The sequence below is a fragment of the Chanodichthys erythropterus genome, chromosome 18 (genome assembly GCF_024489055.1).
Source record: "Chanodichthys erythropterus isolate Z2021 chromosome 18, ASM2448905v1, whole genome shotgun sequence".
NCBI classification, from domain to species: domain Eukaryota; kingdom Metazoa; phylum Chordata; class Actinopteri; order Cypriniformes; family Xenocyprididae; genus Chanodichthys; species Chanodichthys erythropterus.
In genome coordinates, this window is record NC_090238.1 from 38222997 (window position 1) to 38246728 (window position 23732).

At 33.3% G+C, this 23732-nt stretch overlaps 2 protein-coding genes across 8 annotated transcripts in view; one reads left to right on the top strand and one right to left on the bottom strand.

Moving 5' to 3' along the window:
• The window catches only part of inf2 (inverted formin 2), a 37592-nt gene extending 21431 nt beyond the window's left edge, over positions 1-16161 (bottom strand). For 6 of the 7 annotated variants that reach the window (XM_067367629.1, XM_067367626.1, XM_067367630.1 and 3 more), the window contains exons 1-7: positions 16048-16161; positions 6913-7341; positions 4523-4638; positions 2610-2769; positions 662-695; positions 432-573; positions 219-351 (exon numbers count right to left, since the gene is read on the bottom strand). In XM_067367629.1, coding sequence (XP_067223730.1) covers positions 219-351; positions 432-573; positions 662-695; positions 2610-2769; positions 4523-4638; positions 6913-7312 — 985 coding nt within the window. In that variant the 5' untranslated portion in view covers positions 7313-7341; positions 16048-16161. Of the gene's footprint in view, positions 1-218; positions 352-431; positions 574-657; positions 696-2609; positions 2770-4522; positions 4639-6912; positions 7342-16047 lie in introns of those variants that run through there. The other variant, XM_067367632.1, reaches the window with a different exon arrangement.
• Positions 16162-18511: 2350 nt separating this feature from the next.
• The window catches only part of dnajc17 (DnaJ (Hsp40) homolog, subfamily C, member 17), an 84227-nt gene continuing 79006 nt past the window's right edge, over positions 18512-23732 (top strand). The window contains exons 1-2 of the mRNA XM_067366954.1: positions 18512-18678; positions 22971-23040. Of these exons, the coding sequence (XP_067223055.1) occupies positions 18601-18678; positions 22971-23040 (148 nt within the window). The 5' untranslated portion in view covers positions 18512-18600. The remainder of the gene's footprint in view (positions 18679-22970; positions 23041-23732) is intronic.

The following is a 23732-nucleotide window of genomic DNA, read 5'->3' on the forward strand; positions in this document are numbered from 1 at the left end:
TACAGCTGAGACTGATTTAATAAAGATAAATGTCATTTCTGTGATCTGATTAAACCTCCAGAGATCCTCATTCAACTGTGTGCGCAATTACAGCAAACTGAGAGACTGCTATAACGCTGTTAGTGTAATTTCCATGAGAAACAGACGGACGCGTACATCACATGGCAGCTGATGGGATTAGACTGGGATGTAGTAAAGTGAGACGGAGGGAAACTCACAGCTCTGAGCGATCAGCGTGGCCCGGTTCGTGAGCGACTCCAGCGCCTGCCAGATATCTGCTTGCTCGGGACCCAGAAGAAGAAGGGCTTGTAATATAGACAACAGCTGCTGTGAAGACGGGAAACTGCTCACCTGCAAACACACAATCCTGAAACATCAGAGAGCAGCGAGATCAGCACAGATCAGAGGACGAGCGCCAACACACAGCTCACCTTATTAAACAGAGATGAGAAGACTTCCTGATGGTTGCTCATGTCAATCCCTCCATAAAGCCTCAGGAGCTCGTCCTCATCCTCAGCCATGGCCTCTTCAAACGCCTCGCACTGGATGATCAAGTCTTCATCGTCCTCTTCTCTGAAACACACGCACTGTGCTGTGACACTTCCTCAAGAACTTGAGTTTTATCTCACGATTCATTTTTTAAAGTTCAAAGTAAACTCACCTCAGCTTTGGCAGTAGGTGAAGCAGTTGTAATCCTGGTGGACAAAAATAAACGTAACATCCATGAATAAACCATAAATAACATCTAGAGCTGTGTGTTAGAAAGCTCAGACCTGAGGAGTGTTAAAACACAAAACATGAGGCGGTGCTACACCTGAACACAATTAACATCTGATCACTTCTGTTTGCCACTGCATACTACGCATACTATTTTTGCAGTATGCAATATGTATATCGTGCACAATAGAATGCACACTCAAAATGTAGCATACTTCTGTCTAAATGTAAGTTTGGAGAGTTAGTATTCTATAATATTAGGGTTATTAGGGCTGTGTTCTAAATAGCATTCTTCCATTCTACTCATGCTTTTTTTGCAGTATGCAATATGTATATCATGCACAATAGAATGCACACCCAAAATGTAGCATACTACTGTCTGAATGTTAGTTTGGAGAGTTAGTAAGCTAGTATTTTATAATATTAGGGTTATAGGGCTGTGTTCTAAATAGCATTCTTCCATACTACTCATGCTATTTTTGCAGTATGCAATATGTATATCATGCACACCCAAAATGTAGCATACTACTGTCTGAATGTTAGTTTGGAGAGTTAGTATGCTAGTATTTTATAATATTAGGGTTATAGGGCTGTGTTCTAAATAGCATTCTTCCATACTAATGCTATTTTTGCAGTATGCAATATATATATATATCGTGTAAAACAGGTTGCACACTCAAAATGTAGTATACTTCTGTCTAAATGTTGGTTAGTATGCTAGTATTCTATAATATTAGAATTATAGGGCTGTGTTCTAAATAGCATTCCTCCATACCACTCATACTATTTTTGCAGTATGCAATATGTATATCCTGCACAATAGAATGCACACCCAAAATGTAGCATACTACTGTCTGAATGTTAGTTTGGAGAGTTAGTATTCTATAATATTAGGGTTATTAGGGCTGTGTTCTAAATAGCATTCTTCCATACTACTTATCATGCACAATAGAATGCACACCCAAAATGTAGCATACTACTGTCTGAATGTTAGTTTGGAGAGTTAGTATGCTAGTATTTTATAATATTAGGGTTATAGGGCTGTGTTCTAAATAGCATTCTTCCATACTAATGCTATTTTTGCAGTATGCAATATGTATATCATGCACAATAGAATGCACACCCAAAATGTAGCATACTACTTTCTGAATGTTAGTTTGGAGAGTTAGTATTCTATAATATTAGGGTTATTAGGGCTGTGTTCTAAATAGCATTCTTCCATACTACTCATACTATTTTTGCAGTATGCAATATGTATATCATGCACGATAGAATGCACACCCAAAATGTAGCATACTACTTCCTGACTGTTAGTTTGGAGAGTTAGTATGCTAGTATTTTATAATATTAGGGTTATAGGGCTCTGTTCTTAATAGCATTCTTCCATACTACTCATGCTATTTTTGCAGTATGCAATATGTATATCGTGTAAAACAGGTTTCACAACCAAAATGTAGTATACTTCTGTCTAAATGTTGGTTAGTATGCTAGTATTCTATAATATTAGGGTTTTAGGGCTGTTCTAAATAGCATTCTTTCATACTATTTTTGCAATAATGTATATCATGCGAAACAGGTTGCACACCCAAAATGTGCAATACTGTGTAATATAATAAATGTGGCATACTACTGTCTGAATGCATGCTTTTTCACATGCTAATTTTTAATAAATACCAAGCAGTGTTCAGTGTACACTGCGCAGTAAGTAGTATGCTAGTATTCTATAATATTAGGGTTATTAGGCTGTTCTAAATAGCATTCTTCCATGCTACTCATGCCTGTTCTGCAGTATACAGTTAATAAAAGTTTCACTCTCTATTTAAAAACTTTGTAGGGAACTGTACAGGGTGTCTACTGCACAGTCTGTAGTATCTCGGTGTAGTTGAACGTACCGATAAACTCCTTGCGCATCTTGTCCCGTTGGCGCAGGTCGTCGGCGCTGAAGATGAGGGCGTTTATGACGCTCAGAAGGGTCACCATGTAAGGCACATTATCAGTGGCTCGAAGCTCGTTCATAATCACACTGAATCGATACTGCTGCGTCTTCACAGACTGTCAGAGAAACACAACGCTAATGACATGACAACTTGATTTACATGGTTACTTTAAAGCTAACATCACTGCTCTGAAAGAAAAACATCAGTCATGTTTTTCAGAACAAATACCTAAACATTCATAAATCAAGATACATTTACTTGAGAAGCAAATTATGTCATATAAAAAGTCTTGTTTTCTGCTTTGTTTTGTGCTTAAAACAAGAACAAATATCTGTCAATGAAGTCAGAAAAATTATCTTAATTCAAAGAGAAAACTAAATTATATTTGTTCTGGTTTTAAGCTTAAACTCGTCATTTTGACCAATTTTTCAGAAAACAAAACTTAGTATCTATTGTCTTTTTTCTTCTCAAGTAAATGAAAACATTTTCTAAGAATACTGAACATTTTTTTCAGTATTTTTTTTTTTTTAGTATTTTATATCTAAATATCTAAACATTCTTGAAACAAGATACATTTACTGGACTCTAAAAAAAAATGCTGGGTTGTTTCAACCAAAATTTGTGTCAAATATGGATAAACCCAACCGTTGGGTTAAAAAATAATTTAAAAATGTAACCCAACGGCTGGGTCTGTCCATATTTGACCCAAATTTGGGTTGAAACAACCCAGCATTTTTTAGAGTGTGGAGAAGCAAAATAATTTAAAGTCATATAAGTCCATAGAGGCCAAAAATATCTGTGTCAAAAAACTCTAAACTGCTAGAAAATCAAAGCCATAAATCGAAAAAAGTTGTGCTCCAAAATTTGAGGTTGATATCTTAAAAAATGAGCTTTCAGTAAGATTTTGTTTGGGTACCATATTTTACCAATTAGATGCCAGCAAAACCAGCCATATATTAATTTTTAAACAATAGTTGGGTTTAATAAAACTGCCCAGCATGTTGGGCAAACATTTAACCCAACCGCTGGGTTAAAACAACCCAATCACTGGGTTTGTCCATTTTCAACCCAACTTGGGCATTTTTTAGAGTGTATTTTCTTAATAGGCCAAACTTGAGAAAATGGCACCATCTGGTAGAAAAAAAGTAAAAGAAATGTAAATTTTGAAGCCTTGCCAACAGAATCAAAGCCTTTTAACAAAGACTGCATCGTTTTATAGTTAAATGACCCTAGGATTAAATATTGTAGTTTTAATGTATTTCAAAGGGGATATTTTTGTCCTCAAGGTCCTGAGAGGAACTATTTTGTGTTACGAGTGTAAAATAGATTTATTAAAGGAAATGAGGGTGAAATATTAAAATTCCAATCAAAATACACACCTGTGCCAAATTTTATGCAGTTGGCATTAACACAGGAAAAATGATCAAAAAAACTAAACAATTTCCATACATACAATACATTTCGAGAAAACAACACTTTCAATATCTATTTACTATCTTAAGAGTTTATGCTTAAAACAAGAACAAATATCTGCCACAACAAGATTATATTTTTGTCTAGTTTTATGCATGAACACTTCAGAAAACACGACTCAATATCATTTTGCTTCTCAAGTAAATGGAAACAAGGCTAAAATAGTGATTTTTCTGGGAAAACAGAAAGTTGTTTAACATTGTGCTAAAGTTGTGTACTGTTCCCTGCACATTAAGTGATGAAATCCCATCACACTTTTGAGCTGCATGATATCACCCTCAGCTGACCACCCGAGACGGATGTCGACATCAGGTGTAAACGGCGCAAAAGACTCGCTTTCTGACCTGATATCGAGCCTCACGATCCAGACAGACTTAAGCCACGAACACACTTGCCTTGTAATGGTCCAGCGCGTCTAAAGCGAGCCGGTGTCCCTCGGAGGAGAACATGCTGAGGGCCGCCAGCAGCTCGAACACCTGCTTCTTCACCATGGTGTTGGAGGTGTCCAAAGCTGGAGGGAAAGAGAAAGGAAATACAGCGTTTGTAGCTTCCTCCTCCATCGTTTTCTCCCTCTCCACATTTGGGATGTGTTAGCAGCTCATTTTTGGGGGATGTAACGTGAACTTTGTACTTTTGATGGTTAAAAAAACAGCCGAAGCATGTGATAGGTGTGAAGATTGAGCAATGCTTTGTAGGAATGCATGTTTTCTGAATTTATCTCGACTACTGGATAGTCGGGACACAGTTTTAAAGCAACAGTTCGACAGGTGGAGATGTTTGCAGCTCTTTTTGTGTGTGCATCCTGACAAGAGAAGAGCGATTCTCCTTCAGAAGCTCATGACAGAAGGGTGAGTGAAAGATTTCTGGGTGAAGTATTCTTGTAACCCTGTAAAGGCTGACATGTGGAAATAGTTTGATGACAAACATTGATGTTGGCTTGACAAAACTTAAGTTTGAAGTTTGAGAATTTAACTCAAAGCAGTCAGTAAAATGATAACATGTTCTAGAACATTGCTGACATGAGGGGCTTTCACAGCGGAAGAACCTATTCATGCTTCCTAGCACTATTGGCCGGATTTTGCCGTGTTCGCACCGGACGATTTTAGTTCAAGGAACTCCTTTTGGGGAACTACATTAGCTCCTACTTCAGAGTCGGGTCTAAACCAGCACTATAGGAAGTATCAGTGACGTGAGCGTACGATGATTGGTCAAACGCATGTCAAACACCGTTTTGAAAAAGATGTGTAAACATATTTACTTCAAAAACATGGGAAACAGCGATGATATTGAATACTGAAAGTTTTCATTAGAGATTTCATCTCTTAGCCCTACTTTTTGCTCTTTTGCTCGTTTACATTCGATCTCTGTTATCACGAAACCCACGACACAAACAGCGCTCCGATCACGGCATCCTCCATCCACAAGGTTTTTAGCATTTGTAAATGCCGCGCTTAAAGGATTAGTTCACTTTCAAATTAAAATTTCCTGATAATTTACTCACCCCCATGAAGAAATGAGAAAAGAAATGAAGGTTTTTGATGAAAACATTCCAGGATTTTTCTCCATATAGTGTATTACTGCCCTCCTCAGGTCAATATTTTAACTAAATTGTCATATTCAATATGCTAGTGCAAGTATATAACAATTAATTCCAACTTTGACCTGAGGAGGGCAGTAATACACTTAGCAGTGTCTACACTGCTGGAATTCAAATAGAGAAGAAGAAGAGAGTTAGTTCAACATGAGCATTTATGGTTAAAATGTATATAGTTTTAAATTTTTTTTAGAAAATGAGCGATGTTTTCTCTAGATAAGACTCTTATTCCTCATCTGGTATCGTTTAAAGCTCTTTGAAGCTGCACTGAAACTGTAATTTTGACCTTCAACCATTTGGAAACCATTGAAGTCCACTATATGGAGAAAAATCCTGGAATGTTTTCATCAAAAACCTTCATTTCTTTTCAACTGAAGAAAGAAAGACATGAACATTTGGGATGACATGGGGGTGAGTAAATTATCAGGAAATTTTAATTTGAAAGTGAACTAATCCTTTAAAGATGTCACTTTTGGCAGCTTCAGAGTTCCTATTCCCGGAGCGAATGCAACCAGGATCATGGCCCGGGGAATAAATTAGTTCTCGGGGAACTATTCGGTGTGAAAGCCTCTAATACTTAACATGTTCTTAAAAATTTCCAATCAAGACCATCTACAGTTGCTGCTGGTGTTCCTCAGGGCTCTGTTTTGGGCCCGCTTCTATTAATCAACTTTTTAGGAAATATGGGATCTATTTTCACTGCTACACTGATGACACTCAGCTCTACCTGTCCTCCACCTCTGGCTCTTTTCCTTCACTTTCTTTGTCCAGCTGTTTAGCTGGAATTAAAGCTTGGCTTTCAACAAACTTTTCAAACTCAATAATGATAAAACCGAGGTCTTTCTTGTACTTGCCTGTATTGTATACTGTATTTATGATGTGTGATTGCTGTTATAATCTTCTATTCTGTGATATTGATGGGATTTGTCTATGGTTTTCATTTAATTTATGTATTTTAATTACCATTTTGCTTGCATATACAGTGACCTTGTGTTATGGAAGGCTCCATTAAATAAAATGCCTGATAGATAGATAGATAGATAGATAGATAGATAGATAGATAGATAGATAGATAGATAGATAGATAGATAGATAGATAGATAGATAGATAGATAGATAGATAGATAGATAGATAGATAGATAGATAGATAGATAGATAGATAGATAGATAGATAGATAGAGTGGCTCTACCCTGCGACAGCTTGCGCACGTATCCCTCATTATCCACGATGAAGTGAATCCCGGCGGACGAGTTCATGACGGCTCTCACGCAGTTGACGCACGTGAGCTGCAGCAGAGCGTCTGCGATCCGAGAGCATCCGCGTCCCGACAGCCGATCCAGGGCTTCCAGCAGCAGGTCGAGCCCCGAGAGCTCCAGGAACTGCACCATCCAGGCCTGGTCGCTTCTCTCCAGACGCTTCTTCAGGCCGGAGTAGTTGACCACGCTGGGCACCTGCAGCAGACGGATGCACAGCTCCGGCTCTGCGTTCTCCAGGTTGGCCTCCTGCGGACTTTCCATGTCCTGAGACGAACCCAGTCGAACCTTCACGGCCGCCCATTTCTTCTGCACTCCGTCCGACTTCCCAGACATGATGATGATGAAGAAGAGAGAGGAAGGTGCTGCGAAGTTAAAAAGCAGAGAATACAATTAGACAATTACAATAATACTTTCATCCAGATGCACTCGAAGCTCTTCATTAAAGTTCAGTTTAACTGTTATAAATTATGACAGAAATATTGAATAGCAAAAAGTACTTCTCAAAGTAATAATACAAAAACATTAAATTATTTTAATACAAAAACATTAATTAAATGAACATTATTAAAACATTAATTTGATTTATTAGTAGTAGTAGTAGTAGTAAATAAGGTGCTGAGCAACAGAACTTGCATATTGTATGTATTAAAATGGATGATAAAATATCTTGGCTTTATTATTTTCCTAATAATAATAACAGTAATATTAATAGTAATTTATTAAAACATTACAATAATAATAAATCAATGCAATGTGCAATGCAATACATGATTATTATTATTATTATTATTATTATTAATGTAATGTTTTAATAAATTATTATTATTATTATTATTATAAGGAATATCATAAATTAAGATATTTTTTTCATCCTCTTTAATTTTTACAGTATGCAAGTTCTGTTGTGCAGAACCTTTTTTGACAAAAAAATGAAAATGCAATGTTTTGTTGCGAATAAATTATTTCATTTGATTACAATTTAAAAGATTGATTAAATTTAAATTAAACATTTTATGAATTCATTTCTTTAGTCACCATTTTTGATGATAAATTTGTGCTGAAACATAAAAAACAGAATCCAAAAGGGAAAAAACATGGAATTTGGTAAAAAAATAAAAAAATATTTTTTTTATTTTTTTGTTTCCATAGCATTGTGTTGTGATTGGTGTTTGGGAAATGCCCCGCCCCTTACCATAACCTCCAGTTTCAACACACTTCTAACTAACTCAACCAGGCCCCGCCCCTTTATTCTGCATATGAATTATTTAAATGAGGAATATTGTGAAGAAAACTCAAGACTACAATGGAGTTCAGAAACACTGACACTGATATAGAGAAGAACTGGAAGTTTGCAGAGTTTTTCATGCTCAAACACATTAAGCAAGACACTAAAACCAGGCTTAATGATACAGGAAGGTCAGAGAGAGTCTCTATCAGTATTCCCATATTTAGAGGAAATGAAAGTGGAGTAAGACAGGAAGGAAGGATCAACACATTCTTGAGTCCAGCTGCATGATGATCAGTTCAGACTTGCACAACTCCACACAATATTCTTGTTTAATTCATGATCTGAGCTCTACTGGGATGGCAACAGAGTTAGCATAAGGCGGGTCATTTCAGTTTAATGACTCAATGTTTCTTCAGTAAGTGTTTTATAGTGTAATTTTAGAATTACAAGATTAAAGCCGTAAAATTATTATGTCGATTGAAGCATATCCTGATCTATTCCACATCACCAAAAGTAAATAAGGGCTAAAAGCACTGTAAGAACACACCCATTAAGTCAACACCACAGGAATCTCTCCATTATCCAGACAGACACTGAGACACTCACTGATCTCACAGACAGACGTCCATGTAGAGGTCAGACCTTTAGAAAGTCATGTGCATACTAGACTTAGTATAGGGTCATTCCATGCCACATTAACCAGAGGTCCCCAGCTCAAATTTATGATTTTTCTGTAGAAAGACAAACATAAATAGTGATGAAAGCCCAAATATTAAATGTCACAGATGTATATTTACTGAGTAATCACTGTTTTGTAGATGAGGGTCAAAATGGCCATTTTCACCTGAGATTTGGAGCCAAATTAGAGGAGTGTAAAATGACTTTATAAAGATGGCAGCATCATTATTTTATTTTCACACAGAGATTGGAAGATCTATTAGTGAAATCTGTTGACTTTATCAATCTGTGTTTCATTATATGCCAACAGTGACCGTTCAAACATGGTGAAAAGCACTTCTCGTGTTCTTTTCCTCAAGTTTGCATGTCTGTAACTCAAGAAGTGTTAAAGATATCTTAATATCCATTTAGATTCTGGTTCTGAACAAACTTTTCTTTTGGTATCTTCATTTTAAAGGCCCTCGATGGTTCAATCCCAGAGATATGGAGATCTTAATGCGGCTCCATGAGTAAATTGTACACACTTTCAGTGGTCAAAAAAACAAAGTTGTCATGCCTTTAACTCTAAAAGTATTAAAGATATCGTAATATCCTTCTAGATTCTTGTTCTTAATAAGCTTTACTTTGGGAATCTCCATTATTAAGGCCCAGAGATATTGGGATCTCAATGTGACTCCATGTTCAGGTTGTTGAATTTTACCCATTTTCAGTGGTCAAGAACCAAATGTTGGTAACTTTTTGTGTTTAAAGATGAACGTCAGAAGAACAAATAACACTGAAACTAGAAATGTCATGTAATAAAATTGAATACAACACACCTCACGAAACAAACCTTTTTCCCAAGTTTACATGTCTTTAATTCAAGAAGTGTTAAATATATCTTTATGTCATTTTAGATTCTTGTTCTCATGAAACTTTTCTTTTGTAATCTTCATTTTATGGTTCAATCTCAGATTTAGGGATGTCATTGTGGTAACGTGTCGTCATGATACTGTGTATTTGAACTCTTGGTAGCTTCAGAATCTTCAGAATAAAATCCCATTGTTCAAATATCCCTAAAACTGATTCAAATATAGATTCTTATAAAGACAAATTAATGTGCCTCAACTAAACCATTTTCAGTGGATTTTTGGTGCTCAGAGAGTTTTGTTTTATGCAATTCTTTTGATAGAGGGAAACAAGATATATTTCTAGTTTCAAGATTATTTATTCTTCAGATATTCCTTCAATATCATCTTTATACAAACTGACCCACATTTAGTTTTTGACCACTGAAAGTGTGCACAATTTACTCATGGAGCCGCATTAAGATCTCCATATCTCTGGGATTGAACCATCGAGGGCCTTTAAAATGAAGATACCAGAAGAAAAGTTTGTTCAGAACCAGAATCTAAACGGATATTAAGATATCTTTAACACTTCTTGAGTTACAGACATGCAAACTTGAGGAAAAGAACACAAGAAGTGCTTTTCACCATGTTTGAACGGTCACTGTTGGCATATAATGAAACACAGATTGATAAAGTCAACAGATTTCACTAATAGATCTTCCAATCTCTGTGTGAAAATAAAATAATGATGCTGCCATCTTTATAAAGTCATTTTACACTCCTCTAATTTGGTGAAAATGGTCATTTTGATCCTCATCTACAAAACAGTGATTACTCAGTAAATATTAATCTGTGATGTTTAATATTTGGGCTTTCATCACTATTTATTTGTCTTTCTACAGAAAAACTATTAACAAAATCATAAATTCATCAAAAAAATCATATCAGAATGATTTCTGAAGGATCATGTGACACTGAAGACTGGAGTAACGATGCTGAAAATTCAGCTTTGATCACAGAAATAAATTACACGTTACTATATATTCACATAGAAAACAGCTGATTTACATTGGAATAATATTTCACAATTTTTACTGTATTTTTGATCAAATAAATGAGACTTTTTCAAAAGCATATTGGTTGACCACTACTACAAACGACTTTCAGAAAATGTTTCAGAATGATCCTTGACTTTTTAACACAAACACTTGTATGTTACAGGATAAAGTCGTTCCAGTTCAATCCATCTAAACTGCTGATTCAACACAATCTTCACTCCATATCTGATTATCTTACACAAAACATGCTGGAATCTGTCCCATCAGCCACAGTGGGACATTCGTCAGGGATTTACTGTGGACAAAAGAGTGTTTATGCCACAACGAAGCCAAACAAAAGTGCCAGACTATCTTTGGCACTGGATTCAACTTTCCTTTTTTTTTATCCCAGTTGTTTTTGGCCGAGGGAAAGTACAATTTTTAGCTATTTTAGACTGAGGTGTGTTTTGCTTGGGAACATTCCAGACATTCCTGTTATCTGGATGTAACATGAACATGACGAATGAAGTTCGTCCATTGACTTCACAGAAGCACCTGAAGCTGACTGAGATCTTCCGCAACACAAACTGAAAAATGTCAATCATACTCTTATGTAAGATCCCTCACAGCAGCTCAGATAAGCCAAATCACTGCCTTTGCTGAACAAATTGTGCAAACATTCATGCAAGAAGGAATCTCAGAGCGAACGCCAGGAATGTCCTTCACACGAACACTTGACAGATTTCGTTTCAGAGACTCCGGGTCACACGCTTCCAGTGAGGAAGGAAAGACTTTCACGTGAAGGGAAACTCATATAACAATGAGAAGCACTGCTTCTGTTATTCTCAGTTTTCTGCTGTACTTGTGGTCACTTTTCCTATATTTCTACCAAAATGATACAAATAGAAATCAGTAATTATATATGTAACTGAAGCATTGTTTTTAGAATGATTCAATGATTCCTTTAATAATCATTTCAACATCTCAAATCTCACTGCATTATTATTTTTCAGAGATGGAATTGTCAAAAAAATAATGATTATTAAAGAAAAAATTCCTTTAATAAATATTTACCATTTTAACTATAAAAATCCCATTGCATTGCATTCTTTGAGAATGGAATAGTCAAGAAAATAATGCAAAAATTGCACATTTTAATTTAATAGTCATTTTAAGATTTTATCTTTTAAAACTTCATTGCATTGTTAGAATTATCAAGAAAAAAATGAACTTATCCTTTAATAATCATTTTAACTTTTAAAACTCCATTGCATTGTTATGTTTTTGGGGTGGAATTGTCAAGAAAATAATGTCACAAAAAACACATTTTCCTTTAATATTCATTTTAACATTAAAAACCCAATTGCATAATTATTTTTAGGGTGGAATTGTCAAGAAAATATTGCCACAAAAACACATTTTCCTTCACTAATTAATCATTTTAACTTTTAAATCTCCATTGCATTGTTAGAATTGTCAAGAAAATAATGCCACAAAAAGACAAACATTTCTTTAATAAGAATTTTAACATTTAACTATAAAAATCCCATTGCATTGCATTTTTTGGCAGATGGAATTGTCAAGAAAATATTGCAAAAATTGCACATTTAAATTTAATAATAATTTTAATGTTTTATTTTTAAAACTCAATTGCATTGTTAGAATCTTCAAGAAAAAGTACATTTTCCTTTAATAATCATTTTATCATTTTAACTATAAAATCCTACTGCATTGTTATTTTTAGCGATGGAATTGTCATGAAACAAATGGACAAATAGCACATTTTTATTTATTAGAAATATATTAACATTTTACCTTTGCATTGCCTTTTTTTGTGGAATTACCTTAAATGATAGTGCAAAAAAAAAAAAAAAAAAAAAAATCCATTATTATTATTATATTTTGGGGTGAAACACGACCTGGACATGTTTTCATTAAACTCTAACACTTTAAAGAAGGATCTAGAAAGTCCAAACAGTCCAAAGGTTATTTCTCTGCAGAAGTGCAGATTCCAGTCAAGCGTCTTCTCTGTGTTCGCCCTTGATAAAGCTTCTCTGTGAGGTCAGAAGCTCTCATGGGCGATGATAACCTACATATGAACAATACAATCACGTGTGTTTGTCACAAACCTGCAAATGCTGTATGAAAATCACTAGTGAAGCATTCGTGGTATTTGAGTGAAGCTACAGCTTTGCAATAATGGGAAACCAGAGAGCCATATAAGCACAGAGATTTCACTCGTGCAAACGACGGCTTGTTCATTTCATCGGAGCATGGGAGCTTTTAAAAGCATCAGTTTCCTCCTTTCCTGGGTGTCACGCTGACATGACACAATCTAACGGGACAAACAGCAGCAGTGTCCTGTCAGGCCGTTTAATAACCACACTTACATTAAATGACATGGATGGTGTCAGAATGATAACAGCCTGCGACCTCAGTAAACTCTCACTTCATAATTATTCATCATAACAGGAGTTCAGAGAATTACAATCATTCAGAACAATAAAAGCAGGTTTATTAGGCTGCTGTCACTTTAAGAGCTTATGCACGAATCCAAGTGTTTTCTCTCAACTATTTATGTTCCAAAAACTAACTGTGTTTACCTGAATACTCACCACCAGGACAGGCACTTTGACATCATTTTGTGTGTATTTGACCATTTAAGTGCAAAAAAAAAAACTCAATTTGGTGCTGGCGATCTGTCTGAGAGGTGCCGTTCTGTGTGCGACACTTATATAGATCAGTGGTGCACGCTTTGGGTGTGAGCAAAGAATATCCACTAACAAGAAGCGACACTCAATAGAAAGTTCCATTGTAACGCCGACGCCCAGCAGCAGCCCTGCGCTTCCACCATTCTGGGGTGAAAGTGAGGCGTCAGTCCACTAGTTTCTATGGCAATATCAGCTGCTTTGTTAAAACAAAACGTGCATTAAAGCTGAAATCCAACAACACAGAATAAAATACTATCACTAGTGATCATCAAATCTTTTTTACAGTTTATTTTACACACTTTTTTCACAAAAACTTTGTTCTCTAGAAAACCCAGAAAAGTAAAAGATCAAGTATTAGTATTATTAATTTAATTTCATATTAATACCAACATATGAAATTAAATTAAGGACATGCATCCGAAAAAGTTGGACAATAAATATATGAATAGAGCTTGATTTTTCAGTGTTGTCTAATGTCTGTTAAAGCAAAAGTGTGAATTATGCGATAACGCACAAAGCAATGCATATATCATTATTCCATTAGGTCTGATCTGTATTGTTCGCTGCAAATATCATGATCTTATATGTATTAATAATTACTTTACTATTAATAAATGTGTAAAGTTGCATAAAATACTCAATAAAGTAGGCTAACTATTCAACCAGAGCGAATGAGGCGAGGCAGGGGTGTGTCAGTTTCATGTCAGAGATCGCACAGCTGGTGTCGGTGTATTGATACTGCAGAAACCGTTTCAGATGTTTCAGTATTGAGGATTCCCATCGAAGTATCGATAGTTTTCACCACACTAACGCCCGTTTTTGTGTTTTGCAAACTATGCAGACAAAGCAGACTACACTAGAAATCAAAAAATAAAGGGTTTTTGTCATTTATTACTCTCTCTCACACCCGTAAGACCTTCGTTCATCTTCAGAACACAAATTAAGATATTTTTGATGAAATCCGAGAGGATGTGCAACGATTAATCGCGATTACGTCTGTGTTTACGTAATATATGTGTGTGTTCTGTGTATAATAATTATGCATATATAAACACACACACATACATGTATAAATTTAAGAAATATATGCATGTTTAAATAAATATATTTATATTCATTTTATATTACATATAAATATAAATATTTTATATATAAATCTAACATTTTTCTTAAATATATACATGTATGTGTCTGTATTTATATATGCATAATTATTATACACAGAACACACACATATATTACATAAACACAGACTTTTATTTTGCAAACGATTAATCATTGCACATCCCTAGACTCAATATCTATAATCAACACTTTCAAGGTCCAGAAAGGTACTCGTCGTTAAAACAGTCATGTGACTGCAGTGGTTCAACCTTAATGTCATGAAGAGACGAGAATACTTTTTGTGCGCAAAAACAAAACGAAAATAAGGACTTTATTCAACAATATCTTCATTATCTTACGCAGGTGATGCAAAGTGAAGCTTCCGTGTTTACGTCCGAACGCCGGCTCAGTACTGGCTAAAGCTGATCATGTGATCGGCACGACGCATGCATGTGATGCTGACGCAGGAGCCGTTCTGACGATGAACCTGGAAGCGCTGGACGTAAACAACGTATGAGAATGACACAGAAGAGAAGAGATTGTTGAATAAAGTCGTTATTTTGTTTTGTTTTTGCGCACAAAAAGTATTCTCGTCTCTTCATAACATTAAGGTTGAACCACTGCAGTCACATGACGATGTCTTTAGTACCTTTCTGGACCTTGAAAGTGTTGATTTTGAGTCATATACCTCTCGGATTTCATCAAAAATATCTTAATTTGATATTGAACGAAGGTCTTACAGGTTTGAAACGACATGAGGGAGAGTAATTAATGACAGAATTTGAACTAATCCTTTAAAAATAAAGGTTCTTTACTGGCTATCTAATCTTTCCATTTCTCAAAAGGTTCTTTAGATTATTAAAGTGTTCTTCACACTCAAAAAAAAAAAAAAAAAAAAAAAGGTTCCACTGAAAAAAATAGTTCTATTTCCATTTGGAATCTTTTTTTTTAAAGAGTGTAGATTAAAACATTGCATCCATGATTATTACACAGAGCAAATCCATCTCAGCACAGCATCTGCTTCATATTAAGACTTCTCCTCGAGTCCAGCAGGAAGAAGTGAGAGGCTGTTCAGGAGTTTCTCCTACACATCTGACTGCTGCTGACCATCAGATCTCGCTTACACTGATGCATTCACACCCACACACTCGACTGGGACAAAAACACTCAAGACAGCGTCTTGAAACGACTGCCACGGTGGCAACAACATCACATGAAAATCAAACAAGCTGTATTTCGACTCAGTCAAACACGCTCCCGACACTGATTTCAGCTTCAGAAATGACAAACGCGACTGCAGTGAAGCTTTATCCTCAACATGGCGATCTTTCCTCCACAGCGCCATATGCATGATGCATAACCACAGATTTAAGACTCTATTATTAAGGTAATAATGCAGATCTGGCCGTTATTTGAGCTCAGATGTGTTTGCATGGATGCAACGCGATCATAAAGACATGAAATATGAATTTGTGCTTACCTGTGATTCAGTCAATGTGCTTTATGCTGTGATGCAGAGAACTGATACGAGGAGACACATTCCTGAGAGTTTGAAACAGTGGATGAGGGTGAGATAGATTGTTGGACTGACTCATGCTGCTGCTGCTGACACATGTGCTGACCCCGCCCCCGAGACTGAAGGGGCGTGGCTCAGCTGCATACTACACACTGCACTGTACAACTGTATACTGACTACTATCGAGTATGCAACAGTAGACCTTTACTCTCCTTTTATTGCTCAAGAGCTGTCATAAACAAGACAAACTTGCATGTCTCAGATTAAAATGCATATTTCAGAGGTAGAATATGCTCTAAAAATGTTCTTCCTCAGTATTTTTGTCTTGTTTTCCAGTAAAATATATATATATAAAAAAAAAAAAAAAAAAAAAAAAAATATATATATATATATATATATATATATATATATATATATATATATATATATATATATTAAAGGGTAAGTTCACCCAGAAATGAAAATTCTTCCTAAAGCAGTGTTTTGAAATCGGCCATCACTAAATAAGTCGTTATTTTGTTTTTTTGGCGCAGCAAAAATATTCTCGTGGCTTTATAATATTAATATCGAACCACTGTACTCACATGAACTGATTTAAATATGTTTTTAGTACATTAATGGATCTTGAGAGAGGAAATGTCATTGCTCAGGCCACACTGAGCCATCGGATTTCATCAAAAATATCTTTTGTTCTGAAAATGAACGAAGGTCTTACGGGTGTGGAACGACAATAAATAGTAATTATTTTCATTTTTGAGTGCACTAACCCTTTAAGGCTGTCAAACAATTAATCACGATTAATCGCATTCAAAATAAAAGTTTGAGTTTGCCTACGTGAGTGTACTGTGTATAATTAATATTTGATAAATATTTACAAGTATATGTATTTATTTATGTTTTTATATTATTTATATCATATATAAATAAAAATATTTTGTACATAAATAACATATTTCTTAAATATACACATTAATTTGTGTGTATTTACATATACATATTAATTACACACAGTACTCACACATATATTAGGCAAACTCAAACTTTTATTTTGTTTGTATTTTATTTTGTATGCGATTAATCTTTTGTCAGTATATATATATATACACACACACACACACACACACACACACACACACACATATATATATATATATATATAAATATATATATATATATATATATATATATATATGTAATATAATATAATTTTATTGTAAAAAAATATTAAATAATTTTATTTAATATATTTTATGTATTTATATATGCATAACAACATTAATGTAATATATTTATATATTCATAACCATAAAATTAAACATAAATATAAATATATACATAATATAAAATATAGTAATATAATAAAATGTAAAAATGATTTTCTTTTCTGGTTTTAAGGTGAATTATGACATGTTCATGTCTAGGCCTTATTATACATATTTATTATTTTATAATAACTTTTTATTTAATGTTTTGTTATGTATATATACATATGGTACATAAAAATGATATGAAATAAAGCAAAATAAAATGTGTGTGTGTGTATATATATATATATATATATATATATATATATATATATATATATATATATATATATATATATATATATATATATATATAGATCTTATATAGATAAGATATAATAATGTATAAATAAAATATATATATAAATAAAAAAATATATATTTATTTGGTTTTGGTTCTGAATTATGAGATGTTCTTGTTTGATCATATGAGGAACATTCACACTTCTTTATAATGATTTAACACAACAGTTCAGATGTTCATTAAACGCTCACATCAACATTATTTACTCAAAAAGCAGAAATACATGAGATATTAAGTCTTGTTTCCTGAAAAAAAATGCATAAAAATGAACAAATATCTGCCAGTGGGGTCAGAAAAATAAACTTAATTCAAAGAGAATATTTTTTTTTTGCATTGTATACAGTACGATTGCATTAGTTTTAACACTAGGCTTATGGTTATAGTTTATCGTGCACTTGTTTAAGTTATTATACGTGTCCTTAAATGAACTTTAAAGATGAGAAATCTGAAACGCACCCAGTGCAGCAGCTCATGTGTGACCAAACTTGTTTTCTCACTGATTTCATTCAGATGATAATGTGTGAGAGATTCTGCATGTACGTCACACACATTTCTGAGTTCCAGTGTGTGAAAATATCTGTGTTTTTCTCCAGATAGAAGAAAATCTGATGAACTGAGAGCTGATGGACGCTGATGGACACACATATGACAGCCACACCATGCATTTATTTAATGAATACCTATACAAACTGTCACTATAGACCTTTTGAGGTTTTATATTAAATATAAGCACATATTTATTAAATGTATTCATTGCTCGTTCATCCCGCACTGTAGGGGCGCTGTGCTCCTCCTGGATCCACACGCCGACACACTGAGAGTCGCACAGAAGAAGTCTTTAAACTGCTGCTGAGGAACTCAAGGCTCTTATTTTTACGCGTTTATTGTTTTATTTAGTTAAATTAAATCATGACGTCCACAAAAGAGCTCTTAGAGATGGATCTGTACGCGTTATTGGGGGTTGAATCGACCGCTTCAGAGAAACAGGTGCGTTAATCTGTTCATTAGCATGTGCTGCTGTCAACAAATCAGATATTAATTATTATTATGATGAATGAAAATATACACAGTAACAATACAACAACAGTATAACATCATCGTCTCGGTCGCAGGTGGAGCTTATAGAGCGAATGATTGGTGTCCAGAATGTGAGGACACGAAACTGAAATGTTTACATGTCAGATTACTGATTCATTCTTTATTTATTTACTTTAGGTCATGTTCAGTGTGTTATTTGTCTTCTGCAGCAGTGTATAATGACATACTTTGAGTATTTTATGTATTATTTTTTTTTTAAAGTAGTTGTAGACATGATATAGAATAATATCGGCTGTTTTAAGGTTGATTTCAGTGAGGAAACACAGATATCGAAGGCTGACACGAAGTTTTGACTGATATTGTCCAAAGTGAAGTTGTTTTGAGTATTTTTGAGTGTTTTTGAGGAACTGATTGTCACTTTAGTAGTGAATGAAGGGAGTTTGTGTTGCTGATCAGACAGTAGGTGGCGCTGCAGTTCAACAGATGACGATCTGTTTATCGTCATTATGAAGATATGAGGTTCTGGGGTGAATATCATGAAGAAATTATTACAGATTATATTTTCACCTTAAGATCAAAAGAAACTATATTTTGCAATAAAAAATTAGGCCACACACACACACACACACACACACACACACACACATATATATATATATATATATATATATATATATATATATATATATATATATATATATATATATATTACATAAATTATATTATATATTTCTAAACTTTATTTAAATATTTTGTCATGTATATATAAATGTATTACATTTTTTATATTAAATTATATATATATATATATATATATATATATATATATATATATATATATATATATATATATATATATCTTTTTAAGTATTGTATGTATATATATATATATATATAAACAAATTAAATTAATTTATTTTTTAATAAATTAAATGTTTTTATCTATAAATATTGCAATAAATATATATTTAATGTAGTATATATATAATTACATAAATTATATTAAATGAAATTATTTTATATATCTATACTTTTTATTGTTTTTTACTATTTAATATTTTGTCATGTGTATATATAAATGTATTAAATTTTTTATAAATAAATGATATATATATAATTTAATATCTTTTTATTTTTATTTTAGTAATTTATGTATTTATATATAAACAAATTATATATAAATAAACATATTAAATTTATTTTTTAATAAATAAAAAAGTTATCTATAAATATATTGCAATAAAAATATATATTTAATATAAAATAATATAAATATATATATATATATAAATAAAATGTAAAGTTTTTCTTTGTTGGTTTTGAGGTGAATTATGACATGTTCATGTTTTAACATTCTTGCTCCTTCATAATGATTTTTTTATTCAGCAGTCCAGATGTTCATTGAGTGGTTTAGTGGTTCAGGATCTGCTCTGCTAACTCAAGGTTGCTGGTTTAATCCCATTTCACAGGTGTTTGAGGCTTTATATATATTTCCATTTCCTCCAGTTATGGCTTCGAATGAATGCAAAATGAATAAACGTCAGTGTCCAGAGGGACGTTTGGCCCATCAGTGCTGGAGTCAATGTTTAAAACCTTCCAGCTCATTCAAGACCCAGACTTTATTAGGTTAAAGACATATATGCGGTCGATCCACCAACTGTCCGACTTCTGTCCAGCATACGCTTCATCTGACTGGAAGCATCTTCGGTATCTGGAGTAGATGAAACTCTGTCATTTCATTAAACTGTGAAACGAGAGACTCCAGATAGATCTCTCTCTGGATAAACTCTGTGTTTGAGCTGCGGTCAGATGGATGTTCGTTAGAGACATAATTCCTTTAACCCTGATGTTTTTTAAAATTTAGTAAAATGAATACTAAAAGACTTTCAAATCACATGAGCCAATATTTTATTCACAATAGAACATGGATAACATAACAAATGTCTAAACTGAGAAATTTTACACTTTTATCCACTGTACTCGCTGAACATCGACACAAAACCATCAATGGTTGACTTTTTAATGTTGTATTCATATTTTAATGCAGTTATCACATTTCCCTAATTTGCCAATAAACCAGTTTGTGATAAAGACGAAGCTATTGGGACTGTTTAAAAACGCTGTGTCTGTAATTAGACACGCACACTCATTATTTCCCCACACTTCAAATGTTATTTTTAATGTGATGACCACAAACATTACTTGTTCATCCTTCTGAGATTGTCCTCATTGTAAAACTGAACATTTCAAAATGTAGGAAATTCAACATTTGATAGAAAACGCTTATTTAAAAATAAAAAAGACAATAATTACCACTTTAACCAGCAGGTGGCAACAGAGTAGCATTTATTTGCGCATTTCCTCTAATCATTTTTCACTTCGTTTTTGACTAAATATTAAACATTATGAAATAACTAGGTTTAAAAATACATTTTGTCAATGTTAAGTATGAAATTATTAAAAAAATCTCCTGAAAAACAATAACTTTTCTTGTAAATGAATGACACAAAGTGAGCACCGCTCTCTCTTTATAATCACAGCAGCTGTCAGATCAATGATTTCAGCACACTTATGAAAACACACATTTTATTCAATTAATCTAACTAAAGTGCGCAATAAATATTTAATTTTTGAAGCTTTTTTTCACATAAAAGTTTGAAAACTGATGGTCGAACAGTTATTTACATTTTTATTTCATGATGCTATGATGAATAGAAAGTTCAAAAGAACAGCATTTGTCTGAAATCAAAATCTTTTGTAGCATTAAACACTACCGTTCAAAAGTTTGGGGTCAGAAAGAATTTAAATTTTATTTTTGGGGGATAGAAATAAAATTAATCAATACATTTATTCATCAAGGATGAGTTAAACTGATCAAAAGTTACAGTAAAGACAATTATAATGCTAGAAAATATTCTATTTTAAACAAATGCTGTTCTTTTGAACTTTCTATTCATCATAACATCATGAAATAAAAATGTAAATAACTGTTTTCAACATTTGATAATAATCATAAATGTTTCTTGAGCAGCAAATCAGCATATCAGAATGATTTCTGAAGGATCATGTGACACTGAAGACTGGAGTAATGATGCTGAAAATTCAGCTTTGATCACAGGATATAAATTAAACTTTACTGTATACTGACATAAAAAACAGCTGATTTAAATTGGAATAATATTTCACTGTTTTACTGTATTTGTTTGTATTTTTAATCAAATAAATGCAGGTTTGGTGAGCAGAAGATACTTCTTTTAAAACATTAAAAAATCGTACTGACCCCAAACCTTTGAACGGTAGTGTGTATATATATATATATATATATATATATATATATATATATATATATATATATATATATATATATATATTTTCCCTGTACTCCTGACAGTAATAATACGCCATAATAAAGGTCCAGTGACAAAAATGCGATATGCATATTTATGTTTAACTACTTGAATCATTCAGTCATATTTATTAGAAAGTGTCGCTGCATGTAGAAGTTGCATCAAACCTGTCATGCATATTTTTTATTAGTTCGCTCCATTGTTGTTTTGTTGCTCCATAATGAGTTGAGATTGCAGAAGATAAAGTTGATAAATATGTTGAGAGAGCAGCTCGACACTTCAGTGTTAATTTGGGCGCCAAAATAAACACACACCAGCATATGCTGGCAGAAGCATTATGAATTTGATCCAAAGCGAGTTTTAGTGTTTGTCAGCCAGCGGGACCACTGAGACATGCGGTTCACATTCCCAAAGACTCCTGGGAGTTTATAGGCAGAGTTCTGAATGTACACACTCAAGCGTGTGTGTTTTACTCTGAAATGCATGTCATGTTTGAGACGCGCTGGCTGAAGTGTGTAGCGAGTGGCTCTTGTTGTGGTTTTTCACGTGTGCAGTTTGACATGCGTGCGTGCCGTGATTTAGAGAGGCATTCGGATGGGATGTTTGGTGGGATTTCAGGGTTGTGGTGGAAGTGACCGCAGTCTATTGTTATAAAACATCTCTGGTTTATTCCTTCCAGGAAGCTGTGAGATCCGTGTCTCTTTGTCTTGAGTTATGTAAAACGTTTTGTATAATAACTTGTGAAACGCCAGAGAATGTGAAATGCGATCAGGAATATATTAAACGCACATTTGAACGTGGGGTTGGGATCTGGAACATGTGATGTTAGCATGAAACTCAACAAGAGAAATGTGGTGAACATCTCCTCTGATTCTTCTTTCTTGTCTTTTACAGATCAAGAAAGCGTACAGACAGAGAGCGCTGTCCTGCCATCCAGATAAAAACCCAGACAATCCCAAAGCTGGTGAGTGTTTTACTGTAGTCACCAATCCACCAATCCTGCAGATTTGTGGGATATATAATAGACCCTTTTCACATTTCAGGGTTTCTCAGGTCTATAGGAAAAAAAATACAATATGTTTAATTGAATTTAGTCTTGAATTTATTTTTGTATTTGTTAAATTCATTATTTTCTGTATTTATTTTTAACTTTAATTCTTTAATTTATTTTTATTTATTTGTTCATTTATTTTTATATTATTTATTCCCACATGTTTTTCCATATTTAAATATTTCAAAAAATCTTTCATTCGTTTTTGTGTTTATTCTTATATTTCTGTCACTTATACGATTTAATTAATTAATTAATTCATTAATGCTTTCATTTATTTTTATTTATTTATTCCCATATGTATTTTTTCCTTATTTAAATATTCCCACATTTATTTATTTCAGCATTTTTTTTGTATTTATTCTTACATTTTTGCCTCTTATGATTTATTTTTTGTATTTATTTTTAACTTTCTTTCATTTATTTTTAACTTTATTTTTATATTTATTTATACGTTCATTTCGTTCTATATTTATTTATTCTCACATGCATTTTTTTCCATATTTAAATATTCCCACATTTATTTATTTAAAGGTTTTATTTGCTTTTGCATTTATTCTTACATTTCTGTTTCTATTCTTTCATTTTCTTGTGATTTTATTTTC